Source organism: Cryptotermes secundus, unplaced genomic scaffold (assembly GCF_002891405.2).
Source record: "Cryptotermes secundus unplaced genomic scaffold, Csec_1.0 scaffold643, whole genome shotgun sequence".
NCBI lineage: Eukaryota > Metazoa > Arthropoda > Insecta > Blattodea > Kalotermitidae > Cryptotermes > Cryptotermes secundus.
In genome coordinates, this window is record NW_019731276.1 from 505,374 (window position 1) to 529,627 (window position 24,254).

The following is a 24,254-nucleotide window of genomic DNA, read 5'->3' on the forward strand; positions in this document are numbered from 1 at the left end:
TGACGTGGCCCTCATTACGCAACAAGCAAGCACTGCAGCTATATAAGTGAGCTGCACAGTGGCTTCGAGTCAGTTATAAAGTAACAGTCGCCGAGTTGAAACATAGCAGCCTGCGAGTGTGCGATACTTAAGAAGTCAGCGAGCGGAAGACTTTTCGTGTGCTTTCCAGACATAGTGAGTGCTGTAGTACAGTTATACTCGGAGTGTGTAATTCAGGGAGACTTGTATAGCTCCCGCGTTATTAATACTGGAAGACTCTTGAAGACAGTGTTAAGAGATTGTGTTGTAGGGTTTGTAAACTGTGGAAACCCGTAACGTTGTGATAATTAATTGTAGCCGTTATTTGTAGATTGTTAAATAAACCAATTAACCATCTCTACGGCCTATTCTGTAACGAAACACGTTACAATATTTTATGTTTGTATTTGTTAACTGAACTTTTAGTATATTTTAATATTTAAATCGTGTGAAATGTATATGTTGTGTTGTGTAAGCTTTTATGGGTTGTAATTTAATCGATTTTAACGTGAACAATTTCCACTTTTTTGTGTTTTGATTATCACTATGTATAATTTCGTTTTATGACTGCTCTGTATGTGACTGAGTTCTATTTTATGAACTGTTCTTGTGTATGTTTGATTTCACTGTGACTTGTTCAACATCCTAGGCTTCGCCAATAAGGATTTATTGAATTCAAAGAATAAATGAAATGAAATGTGCAAAAAGTCTTACCATTCTTCTTAATAATAAATAAGATACAAAGATCCACAGCAAATGAGTAACACTTGTATGCCAGACAAAGCCCCTAGTGCAGATGAAATATTTAATTTGTACTTAATTTTAGACACATCCACCTGAAGGTGGATTATTACAATTGTGAAAATTATTCTTAATGCATTTTAGTAAAGTCAGTATGTTACTTAATTATACAAGAGCTAAACAATAAATTTTGGACCACTGGGATTATATACTTACAGCACACTACTTATGTAAGAGAATGCATGACTGTATCATACATATCACTTTATTCTAATTTATTCTTAGCAAGCCTAACCTCTACAACCCTGGAAGTCTGCAAAAAGTTTTGTAAGCCTGAGGATATGTTTAAGCTTCCAATTTTTTTTATGTTTTTCAGCTGTGCATAGAACCTAGTATGGTATGCTACATTTAACGCTTTCTCAGAATCTGCGAATAAATGACAAAAATGGTCTTGTAACTGTTACAAACCTTTATATTCTGCATCCTGTTGTGTATCACACAACAAAGGTATACTTTGGGGCCATTGATACAACTGATTATAAACCAACATTAAAATTAAAACATTTCAATATTGGTTTATGAACAACTGTTGTGCCCCTAAACATATCTTTGTTACACTTCAAACACAAAACTTAAAACAGGAGGTACTAAAACACTTATTTTAAGTTATTTCAAAAAAGCGAAATACTATACACTGCACATTTCGCTTGCTGCCAATCAAAAGTCAGGTTAAGGTTAGTGTTTGGTGCTGAGAAGATTACAAATTATATGCATAATCATTCCAACCGAGTCCCATATAATCAATGCATTTAAATTAATATGTGATTAACTCCATAATCAATGTCTTATCACATTTCGTCCACATTAAAGTGGCTGGTTGAAAGGAATTCCATGTTATATACCTCAAGCAAGGCAAACATACCTGAGCTCTGGCAAGCCCTAATCTTAAAAGGCTCCCAATTACAATAATAGCCCCAATACTAGCAAACACACAGATTTCCTGTCATTATGCTGAACCACTACTACATGTAAAACTTACTCCAAGTCTTGTGTATGTCAGAGTGGGAACAAAATCCCTTTCAAAAACTGTCTAAGCTCATACTGCATGAAACAATGGTGAGGCACTATGTGCAAGTTAACAAAGAATTCACCATTAAGCACTACTAATTCCTTTATTCAATCTATCTTTCCTTCCACCCAAGAAATAAGGCACATGTGCTTATACATGAAGAATGTTCAGGTTTGTTTGATTTGAGGTTTTCACAGTAGAAGCTATAACACTGCATAGTTGGCAGAAGTTTACTGATGTTCTGGAGGAATGTACTGCCTTCAGCTTCAGAGAAGGAGAAGATATAGGCAGTATATTCCTCCAAAGCACTGGTAGACTTGTGCCAAACAACACAAGCGTCACATCTCAGAAGACAATAAATATACTTGTTATGTATCTCCTGACAATGGAAGGAACAACAAAAGGTAAATTACACCTCTATCTAAATATCCATTCTGGTTGTGAACAGCAGACACAGATCCACGTATTCTTATAACTGGCACACTCTCAAATCTTGTGGTGGAAATGGAGAACAGCTAAAAAAATGTGACGTAATTTTACTTTCATAGCGACATAAATTTATTGTGCTAATACTTCATTCACTACAAAAGTTGCATAAAATATCTTGAAATATCACTATATTACAACCACATTGAGTGTTGTAATGAAAACTGTACACACATAAGGGTGAGTCAAATGAAAACCTTAAAATCTGTTTGTCAAATAATTTTGTGCAAACAGGTTTGGTACATCTTTGTCATATTTCAAAAGTCTTCATTGCATTCAATACACGTCCTTCAGCCCTTCACTAATGCCCAGATTCCTTCTGAAAAAATCCTTTGGTTGCATGAGTAGCCACTCATGCACTGCTTCTTGCACCTTTTCATCAGATCAAGTCTTTCCTCAAGCAGCCCAAACACATGGTAGTCACAAGGGGCAAAAACAGGCAAGTAAGGCAGATGAGGGGGACACTCAAAATGGAACTTCCCTGATTGTTTCAGCTGACACGCAGGAAGTATATAGCCTAGCACTGTCATGCAGCAACAGAATACCAGTACTCAGCAGTTCACAGCATTCTGAACTGGTGATTGTAGTCCCATTGGAACTGTTAGGATCTTGATTTTTCGCACTTTTAAGGTTTCACCTTACTCACCCTCGTAGTAGATAACATTAACATTTAGAACAGTCCACGCCCACTCAGACACCCACACCTTGGTTTCCAGTCTTATATTTTAAGACTCCTATGACAATTAATATGTTACATTCATGCAATCGGCGGATCATCATCATCTTCCTGACCAATCCGCACCTCATCATAGCGCCGCTGTCTCAGATGATGAAGCTTGTGGAGCCACCGATAGCGGCGAGCAGCATACACCAATCCCACAGACGCCACAACTAGCAGTAATGGAATCAGAATACTGGTAGCAACAGTGGAACCTGCCACAGCAGTCGGTAGCTGTTAGCATCTTGTGACAAGAATCTTATACAGGAAGCACTGATTTCCCCGGATTCAGTGTTTAATGCAGATGACATCATACAGTCACATCCCATACAATACAATACAAATGAAAGAGCTTCAATATTAATAGCAGAATTCAGAAGACTTAAATGGAACCAGATCCACTACAGGCTGTATATATACATATTACCTTGTATTATGATGTGATAAAACCATAGTCCACGAACTTAATGACTGTACCATGAATATGTATGTATGTACCTCTAACTTTATACATACAAATCCACGTACATGCTACATATTACCCATTTAGCCATGGCTAATAATGTATTAATCATCTCATACATCTTTGCAAGGTAGGTGAAATGTGTTCCTAAGAAATCAGCAGAAAATAGAGCATCTGAATAAATTTTAAATCAGTGAGTCACCCTAACAAACCCTTAGCAACAGCAGGAGCATTTTTCTGCAATGACACTTTCTAAGTGAACAGTGACACACTTCCAGCCTTTCACAAGGGCAGCAAGAGCTCCTACTTTCATTGCCTCCAATCTAACATTAAGTAAGTACTGAAAATTCTGGATTTTCATGTGATGGCTTTCAGCTGTCACATTCTCTTTGGAGAGTACCAGCAGAAATGGTACAGTTTCTTCAGAACAGAATCAAGATCCTTAATATGTTTCCCATTTTCTACTGCACTCAAGATACTTATATTTAGCTCATGTACAATTATATGGCCCACACTGTCCAAGTTTCTATATTAGTTAGCGTTGTCTTCCAAGCAGATTAGGAGCAGTACCAGTGTACCAGTAGCAGTACCAGTAGGTTACTGGAAAACATCATATACCATTCTGCAGTACCTTCTTCTAGAGGCATAATTTCCAGAACATCATCTCCCAGTCTGTTTTCCTTTATAAATTACAATTTCTAGCAGGTAAAGTTTGCTGTCTAAAATGACATGTTTTGATACAGGTCTGGTTTTTAGTTACAGTTATTCTATCATGATCTTAGTGTAAATGTCCCATGTAAACCAAGTGGATCCACCAGTGTGTTATATACTACAGGGAATATTTATGCAGTGTAGACTGTGTCCATGGCTCTGCCCTTCACGGTGACCGGTATGCTGCTTGCTGTGAGGCTAAGAGGCAGCATTACTATAGGCTTACAACAAAACTAAAATAATAATTAAGCACACACTCATTTTACTCTGTTGCTAAAAGATTACTGTCTAAAAAAAAATGACTCATCCATTTAAAAGTTGAGTAAATAGCATAAGTTCACGGTATTGATGTATATACGTGGATGTATATTTGAATAGCCTCATGTGTATGGGGCTTCTTGTGTGAAAATTTCAGCTGTATTGTGCATATATTTTTGTATCTATATGACGTATTTCACATCCTACAGTCATTTTGACTAACTCTGGATTTAGGGAATGCAATGCAGTGCAATGTACTGTGGTCTCAATTCATGAAAGAATGGGAATACTGCAGCAGTTTTCAACTGTTTTCCAGATTCCTATATCTCAGTTACAGAACAACATTTACTTTGTTTTCTACTTTATTTTTGATATGGAATGAAGTTAAGTTCCACTCAAGAAATGCAAAACCTCATGCGCAATAAATGCAGTATGAGCAGCTTTTTTCAAGTCACATTTAATCCAGCTGGTAGTTTATATGGAACATCAAAATTCAATAAACCCATTAATGACATATCAACAGTATAACTAGTGAACAAACTCTGAACTGTCAGAATGAATTCTTGAGTTGAACAACTCTAACTTTTAATTGCAGTTGCTCTTTTTTAAAATTGTAAAATATTCCGTTCATAAGGTAACAAAGTCACCTTTCTCAAAAGAACATTACAATGCATTTAATTCACTGAAAATATTTGTTAAATGTTTTAAAATGGAGTTGTTCTTGATTTAGTAAATAAAATAGGGGCAGAATACTTAATAACAATACTTACAATAATTCAAATACATTGCAAAGAAGGAACAGAGAATAGTAACATAAATTCTAGTGCCTTGACTATTACCCAAGTGATCTGCACTGGGTCAAGACATCAATGACTGACTTCACCCACTGTCCCACCCATCATCCAAGCCAGGCAGATGATAGGCCTTTGCATAAATACAGTCTATGAACATGACACTCAACATAAATCCCTAATGATTGAATGTTTTTTAAATGTCAAGACACCCATTCCACATTCACACACTTCATCACCTGAGAACACTTCATTGAATACTCAACAGTGCCACTGCTCATTACCTGATATTTTAGATGAATATTCTGGCTCTGGTGTTGTGGTCATATCATCGGAATGTGGGCCAGTGGTAGTGACTGTTTTAATCTGCATACATAATTCTGTGGGACTTCGCTTCGTGTATCCCGTTTTACACTTGCACACACCAGTACTGTCACTAATCTTCTGTTGATTACAAGATTCATTAGGGTCTGGGCACTCGTGGTCCACCAAGTGCACAGAACATGTCCTTTCTGAAATTAAACTCAGGTTAAAAACGACAGACGTGTCTTGTCAAAATACAGTTAAAATAGATTGTTTTATTAGCTGGTTTATTATGGCATATATAATAATTTCAGCATTCCAGCTTAAACAAACAGTATTTTACCTGACACGGCTACGCTTTCAAAAATATGGGTGACGATAAACAAAATAATAAATCGGCAAAAGTAGTTCATTCTTCCACTCCGTTAATTTATAAAATTCAGTTTACGTATTCTCTCTTGAACTCGGTGTATGTGATACTTCCTGCAAAATATCTACAAAAAAGTTAATTACATCAATGATAAACCTTTATCTATTGGGCAACGACGACGAAACCAATTGTGAAAGCTATAACGCCATAACGACAATTTCTACTGCGTCCACTTGCACTTTTTGATTAATCTAAATCACGCTTCAACTACGTCAAATTAAATTGACAGTGCCGCCAACAGTTGCAGTACAAGTCGACACATGATTTTCATAATCAAACTTAACTGAAATTAAAGTCGACAGCGATTTCATACAAAACCATTAACATCTGACCGTCATAGCGTGAATAATAAACCCGAAAATTAATAAACATACGGGCTAAGAAAAACGAAGAAAAACTGTAATCTTGTGTCGGTCCGGAATCCTCACATTCATTCATTCATTCATTCATTTTTTATTTGTACACAGGATCCACATTTGGCGATATTGCCTCAGATATAGAACACGTCCATAGTTTAAATGTCCATAAGGATAGTGTCGGTTCACGAACATTATTCACAAAACTTTAATACGGAATGCAATTTTAGGTTCTCAAAGTGGTGGTCATGAACAGTTCTGACTTCCGGAATATAACGCCGTGTAGCCAGCTGAAAGACAACCAATGTTTCGGAGAAAGATGTCGCCTTCATCTTCAGGGTTGAAGAGTAAGCCAACCTGAAACCATGTTTCATGCTGGCTTCCCGCATAGCTTACTCTTCAATTCTGGAAATGGAAGCCACATGTTCCTCCAAAACGGCAGTTGCCTGTCAACAGACTACACTGCGTCATATCACCGAAGATGGAACTCTTCATTGAATACAAAAGTGTCAATATCTTCCCCCTTGCCACCGTGAAAGATTAGATGTAAACTCTCCGTGCTGATATCTTCTTTAGCAACAAACGAACGCAACGCTACAGTCCATAAGTAATGGCTCTCTGCTGTTTGTATGCTCTGTCTGAACGTCTGAACGGTTTGAATACACCTATACAATTAAAACGACTCCAAAATAACCATCTGGTTTAAAAGAGGGATGGTGGCATTACCTCAGGTGGCGCCATTCCTCTCACTTCACTTAATGATTATTTTAGTTATATATAAGATCAGAATGTTACATAATCAACAGTACGCATTAATCATTTATTCTTCCGCGTCCTAGTTTAAATTTTGAATTCTACTATGCGTTTCATTCATATATTGTTCGCCTCTGACTCTCAGACAGGACACTGCATAACGACTAAGCCTCCGGTCATAATTCACAGAACGTGGTCAATACCCTCAATACCAAGGCGGGCTGGCAGTCGTAAACGTCGTAAAGTGACTTGGACTGCTGTTCACTAGGAAGGCTCCTTTGAAACGCTGCATGCACAGTGAAAAGTAACAGCGTGACCACCCAAAAGCAGGATCAGCATAATCACTAAAGTGTCAAAGAAAACGGTCTTGTGTTTGCGATTCCATGTAATTTTGAGGATGGATATCAGGATTCAAAGGAAACCGCTGCCACCATCTTTAGAGATACAAGAATCACAAAAACGGGCTCTTCCGCAACATCGGTACCAATTTATCGAACTAACAGAAGCCACAGTTACCCTGAAGATGAAGATATCAGTTCTTCCGAAACACTGCAACCCATCTACCAACTACACAAAGTCACATCACATGATTTTGATAAATTTAACCAGTTTCTCCGCGTGAACGTGAAACTCCGTACAGTCACTCGTGTGATACACTTCATAAATGGTAGGATTTTGTCCGCGCCGGCACATAATCTTGAGTTTTGTATTTGATCTCATACCGCAGCTTCTCGGTATTACGTTCTATTACTTTTTAAACATTTTCAAGATCGCGGACAGTCTTGCCGCCAGACCGCGATAACTGCAGAGTATGAATGTGGTGCGTATCTAGCGTATCTAGTGTGCAGTGACATAACCGGAACCTGCGTTCTTCCATCTGGTGAGCATAGTTTGAAGTAATACGTGTAAATAATTTGTAGTGTTATCAAAATTAAAAAGAATAAAATTATATACTGCAGTATTACAGAGTAAATAGTGCTGAAAATAAACTAATCTCCTATGTGTGTCATTAATATGACAAAATTGCGTCATTGGCCTGTTGGTCTAGGGGTATGATTCTCGCTTCGGGTGCGAGAGGTCCCGGGTTCAATTCCCGGACAGGCCCTATTTTTATTTATTTTTCTTATGATGTGAATTTGTGTTTTTTTTCAGCCTTATTGTTTTTAAGCTGATGGAGAAACTGCACTTAAAGACTAGGCGTGTATAATCATTTGTACATAAACATGCTTCCAGCCGCACTACGGCGCTGGGGTCGACTCAGCCTCTAACTGATATGAGTACCAGGAATTAATTAAATACTTTTTCTGGGGAGTAAAGCGCTACCGGCGCGTAAGGCTGACAACCTTACCGCCATCATTGAGCCGATTGTCTAGATCGGTCTAGATAATGTGGGACCCTCAACGTCTCACAATCCTATGGGCCTTCACGGCCTGTTACTGGGACAGCTTTACTTTTTTTTTTTTTACTGGAAATATATTCTTTGTAAGATTTGAGGCTTTCTTCAATATATTCTTTGCTTGCAATCGTATTTAAGTTATAAATTAGCGTAAACATTACGTTTAATTTGCATTATGCGTTGCTTTGAGAGGAAAATAAGCATTATCTTTATCTGTTTCCTAATTAAAATTTTTAAAAAAGGCCGAAATAGCTCAGCTGGGAGAGCGTTAGACTGAAGATCTAAAGGTCCCTGGTTCGATCCCGGGTTTCGGCAGTAGTTTTTTTTTTTAATTAGTGTGACATATTTCTGCTTTGCTGCTTAATAACTTCATATTTCTCTAACCCATTGTAATTCGGCTTATATTTAACACATTCAGCTGAATTACCACTGGTAGAAGCATTCAAAGTTTCAAATTAACCAAATATATGCTGCACAGAAACAATTAAACTTTATCCTGACAAAACCTTCTGTATGCACAGCTGAACATGCTTATGCCCCTAAGCAGTACTGTGGCAAAGTGTGTTTTTGTATTACACTTGAGAGGGAAGACCAATACTATACTGTGAGGTTCTCAAGAAGCTTGCTGATTTCATGCAGTGTTGTAAATAAATTTATTTATGTACAGGCATGTGCTGCAGAAGGCCCAGAGAGGGTAGTCCCTTGTGAATTTCTGGCCAATTAGCAAACAGTTTTAACAAACATTCATAGTGTTGTAAGAAACTTGCTCATTATGTAAATCTGTATATTTAAATAATATAAATGTATGTATGGATTATTTTATTTGATTTAAACTTACTTAAGAACAAAAGAAGAATATTGCTTGCTGGTGTGAGCTGCATGTTAACAAGTGTGCAGCACACCCCTACTTATACACAGTGATTCAAAGCTGTAGTACAGTGCTTAAGGAAGTTGTTAGGAGATCAATTGGGGTTGAAAATGTAAATAAAAATTCTTTTCAGATTCACCTCGTTTTCAGAGTTATGACATGGTTATGGTGATGTCAAACACTTGTCAAACTATGACAGTAGTACCAGTATCATGAACAGTGGTAATGACAAAAATGTTTAGATTTACTAATGTACGATTTTCAGCTCTGAATGTCATGTACAGATTTTGGGATGGAGATTGTTTTGCTGCAACGAAGGAATATCAGCATCTATATGCAGATCAGAGAAAATGTTACCAATGTGTATCTGAAAAGGTGCATTATAATGTGTGAGAAAAGAGCAGTCCCGTGCCACATCCATGTGTTAGTCATGAAAGGCGCAGTATGGGAGATGAGGAGGATTTTTTGTAAACTATACTATGACATATCAGCTAATTCTCATCAGATTTCTTCTGCAGTAGGGCTTTCTCAGAGTGCAGTATGAGACACTTTGCATGAGAATCAGTTGTATGCTTTCCATGTATAACCAGTACAGTGGTTAGAGCCACGATGTGCTAAGACTGAAAACCCCTCAATTTTTCATGGACTGATGAAGGAATCGACACCATCTGCAGAACTTGCATGTACAGACAAATGAGAACCCTCTTACTTCTTGTCGCTTCTCATTCCAGCACATCAGTGTTTTGGCTGGAATCATTAGATGATTGAGTAAATGGACCATATGTAGTACAGGACTGTCTCAGCGGGATCACACTGCATTGATTTTCTTGAAGAAACACTTTGACGTTTATTGGATGATGTGCTGCTGCATGTGTGCGAGAGCATATGATTCCAGCATGGCAGTGCCCCTGCCTATTTTGCAGACTGAATGTGCAATTGGCTACTTTCCTAATACATCAACTGGGCATGGAGATCTGATTGCCTGGCCTAAACGTACCTCCAATCTTATCCCCCCCCCCCCCCCCCCCCCNAAAGTTTATGTAATGGAAGTTTGAGATCCTGGCAATCTAATTAATTGCACAGAATTTAAGAATCTACCTACACAACTAGTTACAGACAGGGACTCAGTTCTTCATGGCTGTGAGGCATGTTTTCAGGTGCAGACATGACACTTCAAACACTGGTTGTGACGTACATTCAGTGGTGGGAATAGTTCCTCACCAAATGATCAGAATGTATTCAAAAAGGACACTTAAGTGATGACTGAAAAATGCTACAAAGGACAGACTGTCCTTTCCTTCCTTCTTTCTTTAATTGCAAACAAGGTAAATGATTGACATGTTATGATAAAAAGAATTATCTCCATTTTTATAAAAGTTGACAATCACAGTAATATGTTGTGATATCGATGTAAAAACTTTGCAGCTCCTTTATGATGAAAAATCTGAAAAACTTAATTTTCAGGGGTATATGAGCTCCCCAACAAGCTACTTGGACATTGTGTTAGAATTTTGAATCACTCTGTATACAGAGTTTTATATCCTGAATCGAGAAATGGCTGTCAATTAAGAAGTCACCCAGTTTTACAGTGCATCATGTATGATTATTCTATGTATCAGTTTCATCAGTTCACTTACACATTGAAGATTTGAAGCTTATATTTACAACAACACTGCATTGAAAAAAGTGTTGTTTTGAATTTCTCTGTCTTACCATGCATGAATAGAAACAGAGGAGGTGACTATAGCACATAACAATTGCATTTCTAATTGGTATAAGGTGTTGGTAATTTCAGCATGTTTCCTATTATTATTCCACCTGTATTTAGATTTAAAATGAATTTCTGCTAACAGATGAGGCTTTATGTTGTCCAGTCTTAGGTTCAAGTATAGTGTTCCATGTGAGCCAGTTAAATTGTGTGGATGTGTAATTTAAGGTCACCATATGTTTTAGAGTCTATGGGACAGTCTCAGTTTCATATGTGAATTAATGTGCTGTGCTACTAAAGTTTATTTTTATGGACTGTTGTAGCTGGCTTTTCATTCATTCATTCATGTTTATTCATCCTGTAGATCAGATTACATTGATATAGGACATGTCACATAATATAAAATATAAAATTAACAAAATACAGTAGATTCTAAACCAGTAAACACACAAGATATATAATGATTATTTACATCTAGCATGTATCATAATGTAATATATCATAGTTTATCCATACATTCATATATTCAATATTTACTATACATAGATCGGACCACACAGGTGTAGAACATGCCACAAGTAATAAATTATAAAATTAGCAAGGTGCGAGAATTCATAACAAATAAAATCACAAAATATATAATGACTATCATATCTAGCATATATCAATATGCAGCATAACAGAATTTATCCAAACATTCATTCACTCAAATAAATTATAAAATTAGCAAGATGCAATAAAATCAAAACCAATAAACGCGCAAATATGCAATGAGTATTTACATCAAACATGTAACAATTCCAATAATTCAGAATTATCTATACATTAATTAATTCATATTTACCCATACCACAGATCAGACTACATTAAAGTAGGCCATATCTCATGAAACGAGTTATAAAACCAACAAAATTACAACAAATTATAAACCAACAAATTCACAAAATATGTAATGCAATATCACATGCAGCATATATAACTATCCAGCATTACAGAATTTATCATTCATATAGTCATCAATTGAGTAGTAGCATCTATTTATGAGCAAATTCTTAAGTTCCCTTATAAACTGGTTTTTATTGTCAAGCTGTTTAATACTATTGGGTAATTTATTATAAAAGATACAGCCAGCAACAGAAGGTTTGCTGTTATAAAGTTCTAAGTTATGCACCCATTTATGGTAGTCATTTTTGTTTCTAGTATTGTGAGTGTGTACTTGTTTATTTACCGTACAGTTACACTTATTAGTTGCATATAAAATGGTTTGAAATATGTACATTGAATATAATGTTAAAATCTTTAGTTGTACAAAACTGTCTCTACAAGATTCTAAGGGTTTTAGCCCAGCAGTGTACCGTACGGCTCTTTTTTGAAGAATAAAAATTCTTTTAGTAAGTGCCTTAGCACTGTTTCCCCATACTACAATTCCATATGATAAAAAGGGGAAGATCAAGCCATAATACAACATTCTTCTGCCCTTTAGGTCTAATAATTTAGCAAGTCTATTTAATAAAAACAAGTTACGACTAATTCGACTGCAGGTTCTATCAATATAAACATCCCAACTCAAGGTGCTGTCTATTTCCACACCCAAAAAGTTTATACTATTCACATTTTCTATTTCCATATTCTTAACTAAAATTTTATATTTATAGTCCTGCCTACATTGCTTTGTTTGAAAAAAAATGCAGTGCGTTTTAGTTGGATTTATGAATAAATCATTCATCTCAAAGTATTTTTCCACAACTCCAATATTAGTTGAAGTTATATATTGGAGTTCATTTATATTCTGTCCCATATTCAAGATTGAAGTATCATCAGCATACATTATAGATCTACCTTGTGTTAGGTGAGGAAAGTCATTTATATATAAAATAAAAAGCAAAGGACCAAGAACTGATCCCTGAGGGACTCCAAATTTAACTGGCAGGCTACTCGATAGATATTCCTTTATTTCATTGGTTTCCCTATGTAAAACTTTCACCTGTTGTGTTCTATTTGTAAGATAAGATTTAATTAACATATGTGGAATACCGCGGACACCATATTTATATAATTTATCCATAAGAATGTTGTGCTGAATACAATCAAATGCTTTTGATAGATCTAAAGAGACACAATTACAATTTATTTTATCATTCAAGTTATCTATTATATTTTCAATAACTGTGGCAATAGCATCATTAGTAGAATGTTTCTTTCTAAAACCAAACTGAAATTTATTTAAAATATTATGTTTATCTAAGAAGGCTATTAGTTGATTAACTATTACTTTTTCTAAGACCTTAGAGAAAGTAGGAACAAGTGTGATAGGTCGATAATTACTTGCATCTTCCTTAGTCCCCCCTTTATAAATAGGGGAAACGACCGATTTTTTTAATATAGATGGAAATATACCATCTCTAATTGATGCGTTAACCAATTCTAAGAGCGGTTTAGCAGTATAAGGTATACATAATTTTAACAAATAAGGAGAGATATCATCAAGTCCAGCAGACTTTTTATTCGCCATACTGTGGATTATTTTAATCAAATCGGCCTCTGTTATTTCAAACAAAACAAATGAGTCTTTTAAGCTATCAATATTATTAATGGTTTGTGGGTGGATTAAGTTTTCATCAAGTATTAGATTGTTAACAATTGTTAAACAGTTATGGATTATAAACTGTAGAACTGAATGTTAGTATTTCTTCAATTTAATATTATCCTATATCTACAAATTTTAATCATATTAATCATGGTATCATGGTATAAATAGATATAAGGATGGTTGCAAAATAATATTATCACAAGTTTAGTGACTATAGACAGTGTTTGGGTCAGTAATTGAATTTATTGAATTCTTACAACTCACAACTACAAGTAAGGATTATGCTCTGTTCTACACACTTCACAAATCACTATAGGACACAATAGGTCAGGTCTAACACATTTTGTAATGTTTACTTTTTTCGTTTGTCTATAGTAGGGATATGAAAATAATTAATTAAATTACTTCTGTGCAGACATGTTTCCTAGGGTGGGATCATCTTACATTTGGAATCACAATCCATTTGAGTAAATGCTATAGTATGCTTCCGTGCACTGTGAAAAATGTCTTCTGTTATGAACTTTTAGAGAGAAAAAAATGTTCTGTTAGAGAAATTTCTCATTATTGTTTCAATTCTAGAAATGTAAGCAAATTCTTGTTTGGAACTAAAGAAGTCATTCTCACACATGCCTAAAATATTTATTGGCATGTTAAATGGAATGAACTCACAGATTAACTCTGGGTTTAATATGATGCAGTCAGAATGTATATTTTGGTTTACTGTGATATGATTACATGGTCCATTGTGAGGTGACAGCTGGGTAAACACATCGGAGAGTAGACAGAGTCATTAGTTACTTGCAAGTCAGTTGCCAGCCAATGAGAACAAGAGATTTTGGGTGCATAAGCAGTAAAGGGAATCTGCACTGCTGAAGGCCACCACCAAGTAATGGGTACATGAAGATATAGTGAACTGAGAAGACTTAGCAGCGTGTGCTGTGATAATTTGTAAAATGTGTAGATTAGCAATAGCATTATAGCTACTGGTTGTTACATGTTGTAAGATTTCAGTAAATCCAATTACCAGTCCAAAACCTTTGCTTAGTTACTAACATGTAACAGTATTTTTCTGAGAACATTTATATGAAGTTATATTAAAATCTAGCCAAGGACAGTCCTTCTCAAAGAAAAATGATGGATCAGCAGACATGACAGATTTGTTATATTCACATACAAATCTCAAACAGCAGAATGTATTCCAATAATAACAATTTTTAATTACAGTTTTCACTGATCTTCATTAATAGTGTTCCTTCTCTTCTTCCCTTACACATTTTTCTACTCTACTAAGACACTAAGGCAAGTTGAAGAAATAAGTTTTCTACAACAGATTATGAACCTACAGTCTAGACATGGCTCCAAAGGACGATTTGGTTTACACATTCCTGAAGAAATTTCTGTAGGGAAAGGCATTCTTCAGAAGCAAAACTATAGATACCATTTGTGCTGCTACACAGTTAGAAAAAATTACTTATTTTTTGAGGAACTTGTGCCCTTAGAATGAAAGTGGGAGAAGTGTTTGACTGTATTGAAAAAGAGTATATAAATTTTCCCAGAAGAGGTTCACTTCATGCTTATTTAACAATGCAGATGTAATTATGTTTCATGATGTATCATATTAAGTAATGCTCTGTAGCAAGTTATATGGAAATTCTTACCACTTCTGTGGGTCCACAAAATATATTTGGTATTTCAAAGTGTAGTATTTTCATAAACATAATATATAATTCAATGCAATAAAAGCACACTTAGAAATTGTACTGGGGGGTGAGGGGGGGACACTGCTTGCCACAGGGTCTCATTATACTAGAATTTTACTGACTGGGGTTCATTTCTGGCAGGAGCAAGAGATTATTCTCTTCAAGCATCCAGACTTTCTTTGGGTGTCACCCAGACTCTACCCAATACTGGAGTGTAAAGGTGACCATTCACCTCCATCTACGACTGAGACCCAAATGCATGGGGTTACATCTCCAATCCCCCATACAGCCTCATGGTGTGGTGATCAATTTAGTCTAGGGAGAGCTTTACCTTTTTACCTCGATGGTGCTTTCATTTGCTCTGCAACAAACTTTACAGTCTTTCACTTTCCCTTTCATCTGAGTTTAAACAGACTATATCCACTACTCATCTCTTTCCTCTTGTAGAGGCAGCCTTGTATGGTGACATTGCTGCACCATAGAAGCTGATTTATATTACAGCATATCCAGTATACTGAACATTCTGTGCATGTGTTACCATACAGAAATTATGTATATACGCATGTATATTATACATTTCTGAATGACAAATAAATCTGTATGAATCTATAATGTAGTACCGAAAACTAATAATAATATTAAGCCAAAAAATCATGACTTTTGGAAGGAGTTTGATAGATCCTTCCAATAAAATTGGAGGTACTGAGTAATATCAATCAAAAGAGTTAAAGGATACTTTCTTGACAGAAATAGAGAAAATCAACACTGTTTGTAGTTATTCTTAGCAGCTAGAGCAAATTTCCTGATGTTGCTGAGGCAACCTGCAGATGCCTCCTGAAGCTTCTCGTCTGAAGAACCAATAGTTTCCAGAAGGAACTGGAATACATAATGCAAAACGGAAGGAACATTAATGAATTATTCAAATAGTGTACTTAATTAACTTATACTGACATTTTCATAGGTTTCAGAAACAGTAAAATATTAAAAGGATAAAAGTCTTTTGGGATGTCATGTAGTTTGGGAGACAGGTATTGTCACATTTTTGTGTGACTGTAGACAGGTGTGAACGTTTCTGTTTGCAAAAACATTATCTAGTAACAGTTGCTATTAAGAATCTGTTGCCTAGCAGCGAATGTTTCGTTGTTTGATTCAAGGTAGTTACCCAGTAATGCGTGTACACACTACAGTATTAATGTTTTGGATGAACTTGCTGTCTTCATCTTCAGGTTAGAGGAACGAGTCACAGTGTTGGCATCAGTGTACCAAACTACATGGCATTACTTCCCAGAACACAGTATCTTCATTGTCACTATCTTCAGAACCTAAAATCTCACAAAGTAAAGTTTCCCCTATGCCTAAGCACCATTTCATGAAGGTGTATGAGAGGCATGGCAGTGACAGACATTTCATCGTCAAGCACTCAATAGCTTAATTATCAACATTCATTTCAATTATGAAGCATATTAACAAACGAGTATTATTGCATAAGTATGAGGGAAGAATGCAGACTGATGTTACGTATGTATGAATAAAGTGATGAGGAGAATATTTGTACAAGAAAGAAGAAATCGCAGAAGAATGGAAAAAGTACACTATAACAAACTTCATAATTTGTACATTTCATCTACTAGTAATATTGTCAGGGCCATTAAATCAGGAAGGTTCAGATGGCAATACATCTGATCTGGTATACAGAGGACAATCAAGAAATAAACACAACATTTTGATGGAAAAATCTGTTGAATACATATCACTCTGCAGACCTTCCATAAATATGATAATATTAAAGAGGAACTTAGAGGAGGCATTCAGTGACACCTACAGATACAACACCACTCTGGTGCATGGTTATACAGTTGAAGGGATCTGCAGACAGTTGGTGCAGTGCGTAGGCAGTAGCACGATGAACTTTCTTGTCCTTGGAGTTCATGTAGTTCACCAAGGGTGTGATAGCTCCCAGGCATCCAAACTCATGGCAGTTCACACCCCAAGCACAGCAATGTGCAATAGCTTCAGCCAGATGTTCTTTCAAGATGTCTTCCTCCTGGACACAAACACAGTATATTAAAATTCTTGCACCGTAACACAACATCATTTGATCATTGTATAGTAAAATGAATGAGATCAAGTGAAATTCAGTCAATCAGTTTATTATATTAAACAAATTACATGTTTGAGTCACTTTTGACATCATCAGATGTGTATGAATGAAAACCATAAATACAGCATAGTCCGGCTTCGATCAGTCCGGATTCACTATAGTCCAGTTTGAAAATTTCAAAACAAACTAAATTTTAATTGAGCAAAATAAAAATAAATTCCAAAAAATTAGTACACAAAATTATTTTTAATACATAAATGATCGGTTTTCTCCCTTTATACAGTCAAGTCTCTTTCTGTGCGGTTTATTTTTATGTGGTTTTAAAGTTATGCGATACGATACATATTTCAATTTTCTCTGGGGTTCCCTGTTGTGTATGTATGTACCTCTGCTTGGGTCGTTCGTTCTTGAGCTCTGACAGCTATCACTGGAGGAGGTGGGGAGAGCACTACTTTAATGGAATTTTGGAAGAGCTACATCAGAAACGTTATCAAAAATATAGGCGAAGCATGGCATGAATTAACGGCAAGCAATATGAGGGCAGTATGGAAACATATAATACCACATTGTGCAAATGATTTCATTGGTTTTGAAACTCATTTTGCTGAAGTCACTAATAACATAGTGAAAATTGGACAGCAACTTGGTTTCAATGAGTTACATTGTATCAACGTAACTGAGTGCAACAAATCAAAGACTAACATACTAGATAATGAAATACTTATTAACATAGAAGAAGAACTGGAGGACAACTTAGATAATGATGACTGTGTTGAAGTGCACTAGAATTAACAGCTGAACAACTATAAAAAATTACTGGAATGGTTGAAACCTTGTCAGAGCATATTATGGAAGATGATTCCAGTATTGAACATAGCCTTACAATTCGCCGAACGATAAACAATGCAATTTGTTGCTACAAAGAAATGTATGAAGAGAAAAGGCCATAGAAGAAAAATGTGCAGACATCAATATTGCAATTTTTAGAGAATAAAAAATGAATTGCGAAAAACATTAATTTTTTACAATTATTTCTAATAAAGACATTTGAATTTATTAATCGCATTTTATTTATTGAAAAATGACGATTTTTTTTGGAACCAATTATAATTTTTTGTGTGTATTTAGTTCCTCGATTAGTCTGGTTTCAAACAATCCGGGATATTGGCAGAACCGATTACCTGGACTATGCAAGGTATTGCTGTATATACTATTTATGCTGAGAACAAGCGTAATAGCTCGTTTTCCAGAGACATTAAATACTGAAGATTACTGTCTTCTGGTATGTGACAACATGCAGTCTGCTGGATCATTGCTATTATTTCAGAGGAACCTGCTGCCTCTGTCTTTAATGTATGAGATGAAGATGAAAGCAACAAATTCTTCCAAAACATTGCAATGTTCTATCAGACTATACATATTCAGTATCATTATAGTCCTCAGCATGAGAACCTCAACTTTCACACTGAACATCGATCTGTGCAATTGAAAATTCAGTTCACTGAGAAATTTGGGACATGGAAAATGTAAGAGAAAATTATGTTTCCATTTCTTCCTTCAGTGTATAAAGCCATTTTCAGTACCATTTACTGCAGATGACTTTGTGTTAATGGCTAAGGAAGAAACTGTGCTACAGGGTATGACTGATAGACTAATCGAAATTGGAAGGTGCTATGACATGGAAATGAATGTGGAAAAAACAAAAGTAATGAAAATTTCGAGACAACCTACCCCAGTCACAATAAAGATAGACTAAACACAACTGGAGAATGTGAAATGTTTTAAATATTTGGGTAGCATGTTAACGGATGATGGAAGGTGTACTAGTGAAATTAAATCTAGGACTGCCATGGCAAAAGCTGCATTTAGCAATAAGAAGAATCTTTTTACCAGCAAACTGGACTTACATTTGAGAAAGAAACTAGTGAAATGCTAAGTTTGGAGCATCGCTTTATATGGGGCTGAAACTTGGACACTTAGTGCAGTAGATCAGAAACATCTGGAAAGCTTCGAAATGTGGTGTTTGAGAAGGATGGAGGAGATCAGTTGGACCGATTATGTGAGAAATGAAGAAGTGTTATTTTAGAGTCAGTGAGGAGAGGCATACCCTATATGAAATAAGAAACTGGAAGGCTAATTGGATTGGTCATATCTTACACGGTAACAGCCTTCTAAAAGAAGTTATTGAAGGAAAGATAGAGGGGTGGATAGAAGTGACCAGAAGACGAGGAAGAACACGTAAGAAGATGCTGGACGACCTTGGGGACAGAAGAGGATATTTTCATTTGAAGGAGAAAGCTCTAGATCGCATCAAGTGGAGGAACTGTTTTGGAAGAGACTGTGGACCTGTCGTCTTGACAGATTACAGATGAATGGATGATGAATACTAATATGCAAATTTTCAGATTGGCCCCAGTACAGGAAAGAAAAACCAGGTAGTAAAACATCTACTTTGATGTCTGAAATTCATAATTTACATTACTTATGTGAATATGCTCCTCAGACATTAAATCATTTGCATTCAAAATTATAACTCTCAGAAGGAGAGAAGTTAGCACTCTGATTATTGACTTGGTATCACTGAGACTGATTATTAAATGAGGGAAAACCTTAAGTTTAAGAAATTAAGTGGGAAGTTGACTGTGCAGTATGCATACTAGAGATCTCACAATTTGCACCTCCACCAACTCTTGGTTGTAGTTTTCCTATTTACTAATTAACACAATGGTAGCAGAACCAGAATGGTCAACAGTGTTAATACAAAAACTGAACATTCAACATGAACCTGAGTTACTTCATGTACCTTCTATTCTTGCCACTCACCTCCCTAAGTTCTGTCACAGTGCCCATGAGCATGTAACAGTTGAATCATGGTTTCATTATTAATAATATTTAAATTATTCCTTACTTTGCCCACCCATGATCCAGTACCATAGCATCATTCCTTGAAACCTTGATGCAAATTAAATATACGCAATTATACCACAGACTCTCATACCCAGACACCATCATCCCACCCAATGCCAGCTGTAACCACAGCAGATCATTATCCATAAATTAAACTGAAAAAATTGTCTCACTTACTTTATTCTACGCAAGTCAAAATTGCTTCAAAATACATAGGCGTCTAATTAATACAGTATTATTAGATACATTATGTAATTACTGCAAGAAATGACAAGAATGAAAATAATATTGAAAGATTCTATTTAAGCATCATGTTGCATTAATATATCATTTATTTCATATAATATATGTATTTGTCTCCAACACAACTTACTATTAGTAACCCTTCTTCCTCACAACATGTTTTGGCTGTATACCAGTACAGCCATCATCAGGTATTTTCTATCTCGCAAAAATTATCGCACTGTATATTATGTCCAAATTTTACATCGCATATGAACACAATATTCTTGATTAGAATTAACTTACCTAAATTAAAATTAATTAAAACTAATTAAAATTAATTAATATTGCATGTCATCCTTATGGTCCATTCATTTAAGCAATATTCTCTTGTTTTGGATTTTTTGCACAGCATCCCCAGTGGCATGGATTTTGTGCATATTATTGTGTAGTTCTTAAGGATGTTGGTGTAATGTTATCATTTCTCTTATGTATGCCCCTTTGCCTGCACGTTCTTCACACTGCCTGTGAATTAATCAGTCTGTGCATAGATAGGGTGACTAATAATAAGTTGCATTGGAGACAGAAATATATTATTTGAAATAAATATGAGTAGTATTAAAAGTTGATAGACATGAAATATAAATTAAAAATGTACACAATCTGCAAAATTTGTGTGGCCCCAGGGGCTCTGAGACTGGGTGTGTCAACCCCCCCTGCCACTTGTAATAGGACATATACCCCTGCCCTGTATATTGGACTAAAATAATTTTAATACAGCAATATCTGCCAGGATGGTCATAAGCAACCACACACTAAAATCCTAGTGTACCTCAAAGGAGCACAAGACAGTCATGGAGATTAATGTAACACTCAGTTATTATAAAATTTGGCTTAGCAGGCCCATAATAGACTGATTTTACTGTCAAAAGAAAGATTTGGTTGAAACGAGTATCGTTATCAATGTAACCCAGAACAATATAACTGTAGATTATCTTTTGACATATTCATATGTAAATTTAAGTAAAAATCTTCATTAACTTGATGATCTGAGATCTTATACTTTCTTACATAGACTCATAACCTTTAATTTCAGAATCCAAAGCAGCCATAAGTTATCTGAAATTTATATATTTCCTTTCTAAACCTTTCTTTAATTTCTCTTATGTATGAAAACCGACATCTAGGATCTGATCTTGTATCTAATAGGGTGTGTGTATGTGTGTATATGCATGTCATATGTATGAGTGACTATAGATGGGGTTTGAATTGGTAATTGGATTTACTGACTACCTATGGAATGTAACTACAAGTAACTATAGTGCTATTGCTAATTTACACACCCTGCAATTCACTACATCACGCACTAAGTCTTTTCAGTCTGCTGTGTTTTCACCGGTTGTCTGGTAATGGCTCATAAAACCATAGCTTCCTCAGCTTCTAACAGCAGCAGTTTACAATGACTGAACTACATTGGTGTTCTGACTCACTCACTCACTCACTCACTCACCAACCAACTCACTCCACTTCACTCAACTGTGCTCAATTTCACTGTGCTCATTAATTGTCCTCCTTATAACATGTATGCACAGACCACACCGAAAACACATTTCTTCTGCTGCTGTATCCATTGTTGCATGTGCAACCATCAGAGAAGACCATGCAGAAAACGCCATTTTCCAGCCAGCCCATTGGCAACTGTTAGGAATCTGTTGCCCAGCAATGGGCGTTATTTACACAGTCATTACTTAAAAACAGGTGTGGATGCTACAATATATATATATATATATATATATATATATATGACGCTGNCCACATTATTCGATTATCAGAACATTCACACAAAAGTATGAAACATTTCATATACGTCATACATTTTAATAATATTTTAAGGTATATCCATGTTATAATGCACCATATTTACTTCAACATTCAGAATTAAGTTATTATAGCAAAGAAGAATAGACATAAAGGGTACTGTATAGTCCAGTAGAAGTTCACTGATATTTCAGAGGAATATATTGCCTTCATCTTTAGGGTGAAGGAATAAGTGAAGCAAACAACCAGCAAGAGCAAACAACAATTGCTTTGCTATCAAGTTGCTTCTCACTGATTCTTTAACCATGAAGCGGGAGGCAGTATGTTCCTTCAAAACATCAGTGAATTTCTATCAGACTACACATGGTGCCACATCTCAGATGATAGTACTCTTCATAGTCACCACTGTGAAAACCTTAATCCAACAAGATTGTTAAACACATGACATAATGCATGCACCAAATGCAGGAAAACAGAATGAATTTCATGCACACAAATGAATAAAGCAATGACTAGAAGAACAGAGACTTGTTATAGCATAGAGGTGTTCAAAAAAATATATAAGACTCCTAGAACGTATGACAGTATCATTCATCCTACATTAATATAATGACAAAACAGGGATGCAACAAAGATTTCATTTCAAATGATGAAAACTACTATAAAACCACTGAACAAAAATAAATGGTAATATTTAGACATGCAAATTAACTACACTACCCACTTAAAATGTGCTTCTACAGACACTTCAGGGTAGAAGATGGTAGATTATGATTGCATACCTAACCCTCATCTCAAAATTTCTCTTATATGGCAAAGCAAACTACATCTTCAGATCTGAGAGGGACTTCCTTTTCTCCAAAAGAGCCCTTAGCAATCTTTGAAAAGGAAGAATTAAAAAAAAAAACTTTTTTAAATTACAGACACAAGACATTAGGAATTTGTATTCTTCACCTACTATTGTTACAATGATTAAACTGAGATGAACGAAATAAGTAGAACATGGGTGGGACATCCAGGGACGGAGAAATAGACACAATTATGATCAGAAATCTAAAAATACTGTTTGAGAGAAAGGATAAATCAGAGAATAGCACTGAACTGGATTTTACAGCAATACTGTCTCAAGGTCTGGAATGGATTGAATAGGTTCAGGATACAGTCCGTAAATAGGATTTTAAATACACTTCTACATCTATTACATCAGGAGATTCCTTAGGCTGATTAATAACTGTGAATCCCAAAAGAAGTGTTATCTAATCACCCTACGTCTGAGAGGGGGGGGGGGGGGGGGGGGGGGGGGGGNGTAAGCTTTGAAACAGTGGAAGATCTGAAATGATGCAGTTTTGGGTTACCATAGCAATGAACTGTCAAGCATTACATGAATGAAAGTTCCATAATACGTCACAAATGAGCAAGCAATCCTTTGTCTCTAATAGGGAATGACTTTCTCTGGAATCAGCCTATAGCAAATAGGACTCATATATTAATATCGCCTCAGTATCTGAGCACAGATTGCCTTGACTGGCCTGCGTGTGCCTCTGGTGACATCTGGATTGTCCAAGAAGCTTTCAGCAGACACTGAAATCTGTGGTCGTCCAAGAACTTGCTAGAAACTTTTGAAAGAACATCATGCCTATAAGAGTAGTCAGTTCTCACGAGACTTGTGTTCAGTTCAATTAACTGCACAGCAAATTAGAAGTCAGTGAGTTTAGAGGAGTGAATTGGTCAGTGTTCAGTTAGTCAGTGCAATCTGTTGGTAAGTCAGGAGTTCAGTGAGATTGTCAGTCAGTTTTCAACTCAGTTCAGTACAGTGCTGAGAAGTTGAGATAAGAGTGACTGCAGTA

The 24,254-nt window shown here is 35.8% G+C and overlaps 2 protein-coding genes and 2 non-coding genes across 4 annotated transcripts in view; 2 read left to right on the top strand and 2 right to left on the bottom strand.

The window, feature by feature from the left end:
• Window positions 1–456: 456 nt before the first annotated feature.
• Window positions 457–6,255, bottom strand: LOC111866855. The gene is made up of 3 exons (XM_023856185.2): window positions 5,902–6,255; window positions 5,540–5,767; window positions 457–3,247 (listed from the first exon to the last, which is right to left on the bottom strand). Exons 1-3 carry the CDS (start codon window positions 5,969–5,971, stop codon window positions 3,072–3,074), a joined length of 474 nt encoding a protein of 157 aa, XP_023711953.1. The 5' UTR covers window positions 5,972–6,255; the 3' UTR covers window positions 457–3,071.
• Window positions 6,256–8,130: 1,875 nt separating this feature from the next.
• Window positions 8,131–8,202, top strand: Trnap-cgg. The gene has a single exon. It is a non-coding gene; the product is annotated as a tRNA-Pro (tRNA).
• Window positions 8,203–8,735: 533 nt separating this feature from the next.
• On the top strand, window positions 8,736–8,808 carry Trnaf-gaa. The gene has a single exon. It is a non-coding gene; the product is annotated as a tRNA-Phe (tRNA).
• Window positions 8,809–13,910: 5,102 nt separating this feature from the next.
• Window positions 13,911–24,254, bottom strand: part of LOC111866857 (armadillo repeat-containing protein gudu) — a 53,816-nt gene continuing 43,472 nt past the window's right edge. Inside the window, exons 13-14 of the mRNA XM_033752440.1 lie at window positions 17,182–17,403; window positions 13,911–16,235 (exon numbers count right to left, since the gene is read on the bottom strand). Coding sequence (XP_033608331.1) covers window positions 16,119–16,235; window positions 17,182–17,403 — 339 coding nt within the window. The 3' untranslated portion in view covers window positions 13,911–16,118. The remainder of the gene's footprint in view (window positions 16,236–17,181; window positions 17,404–24,254) is intronic.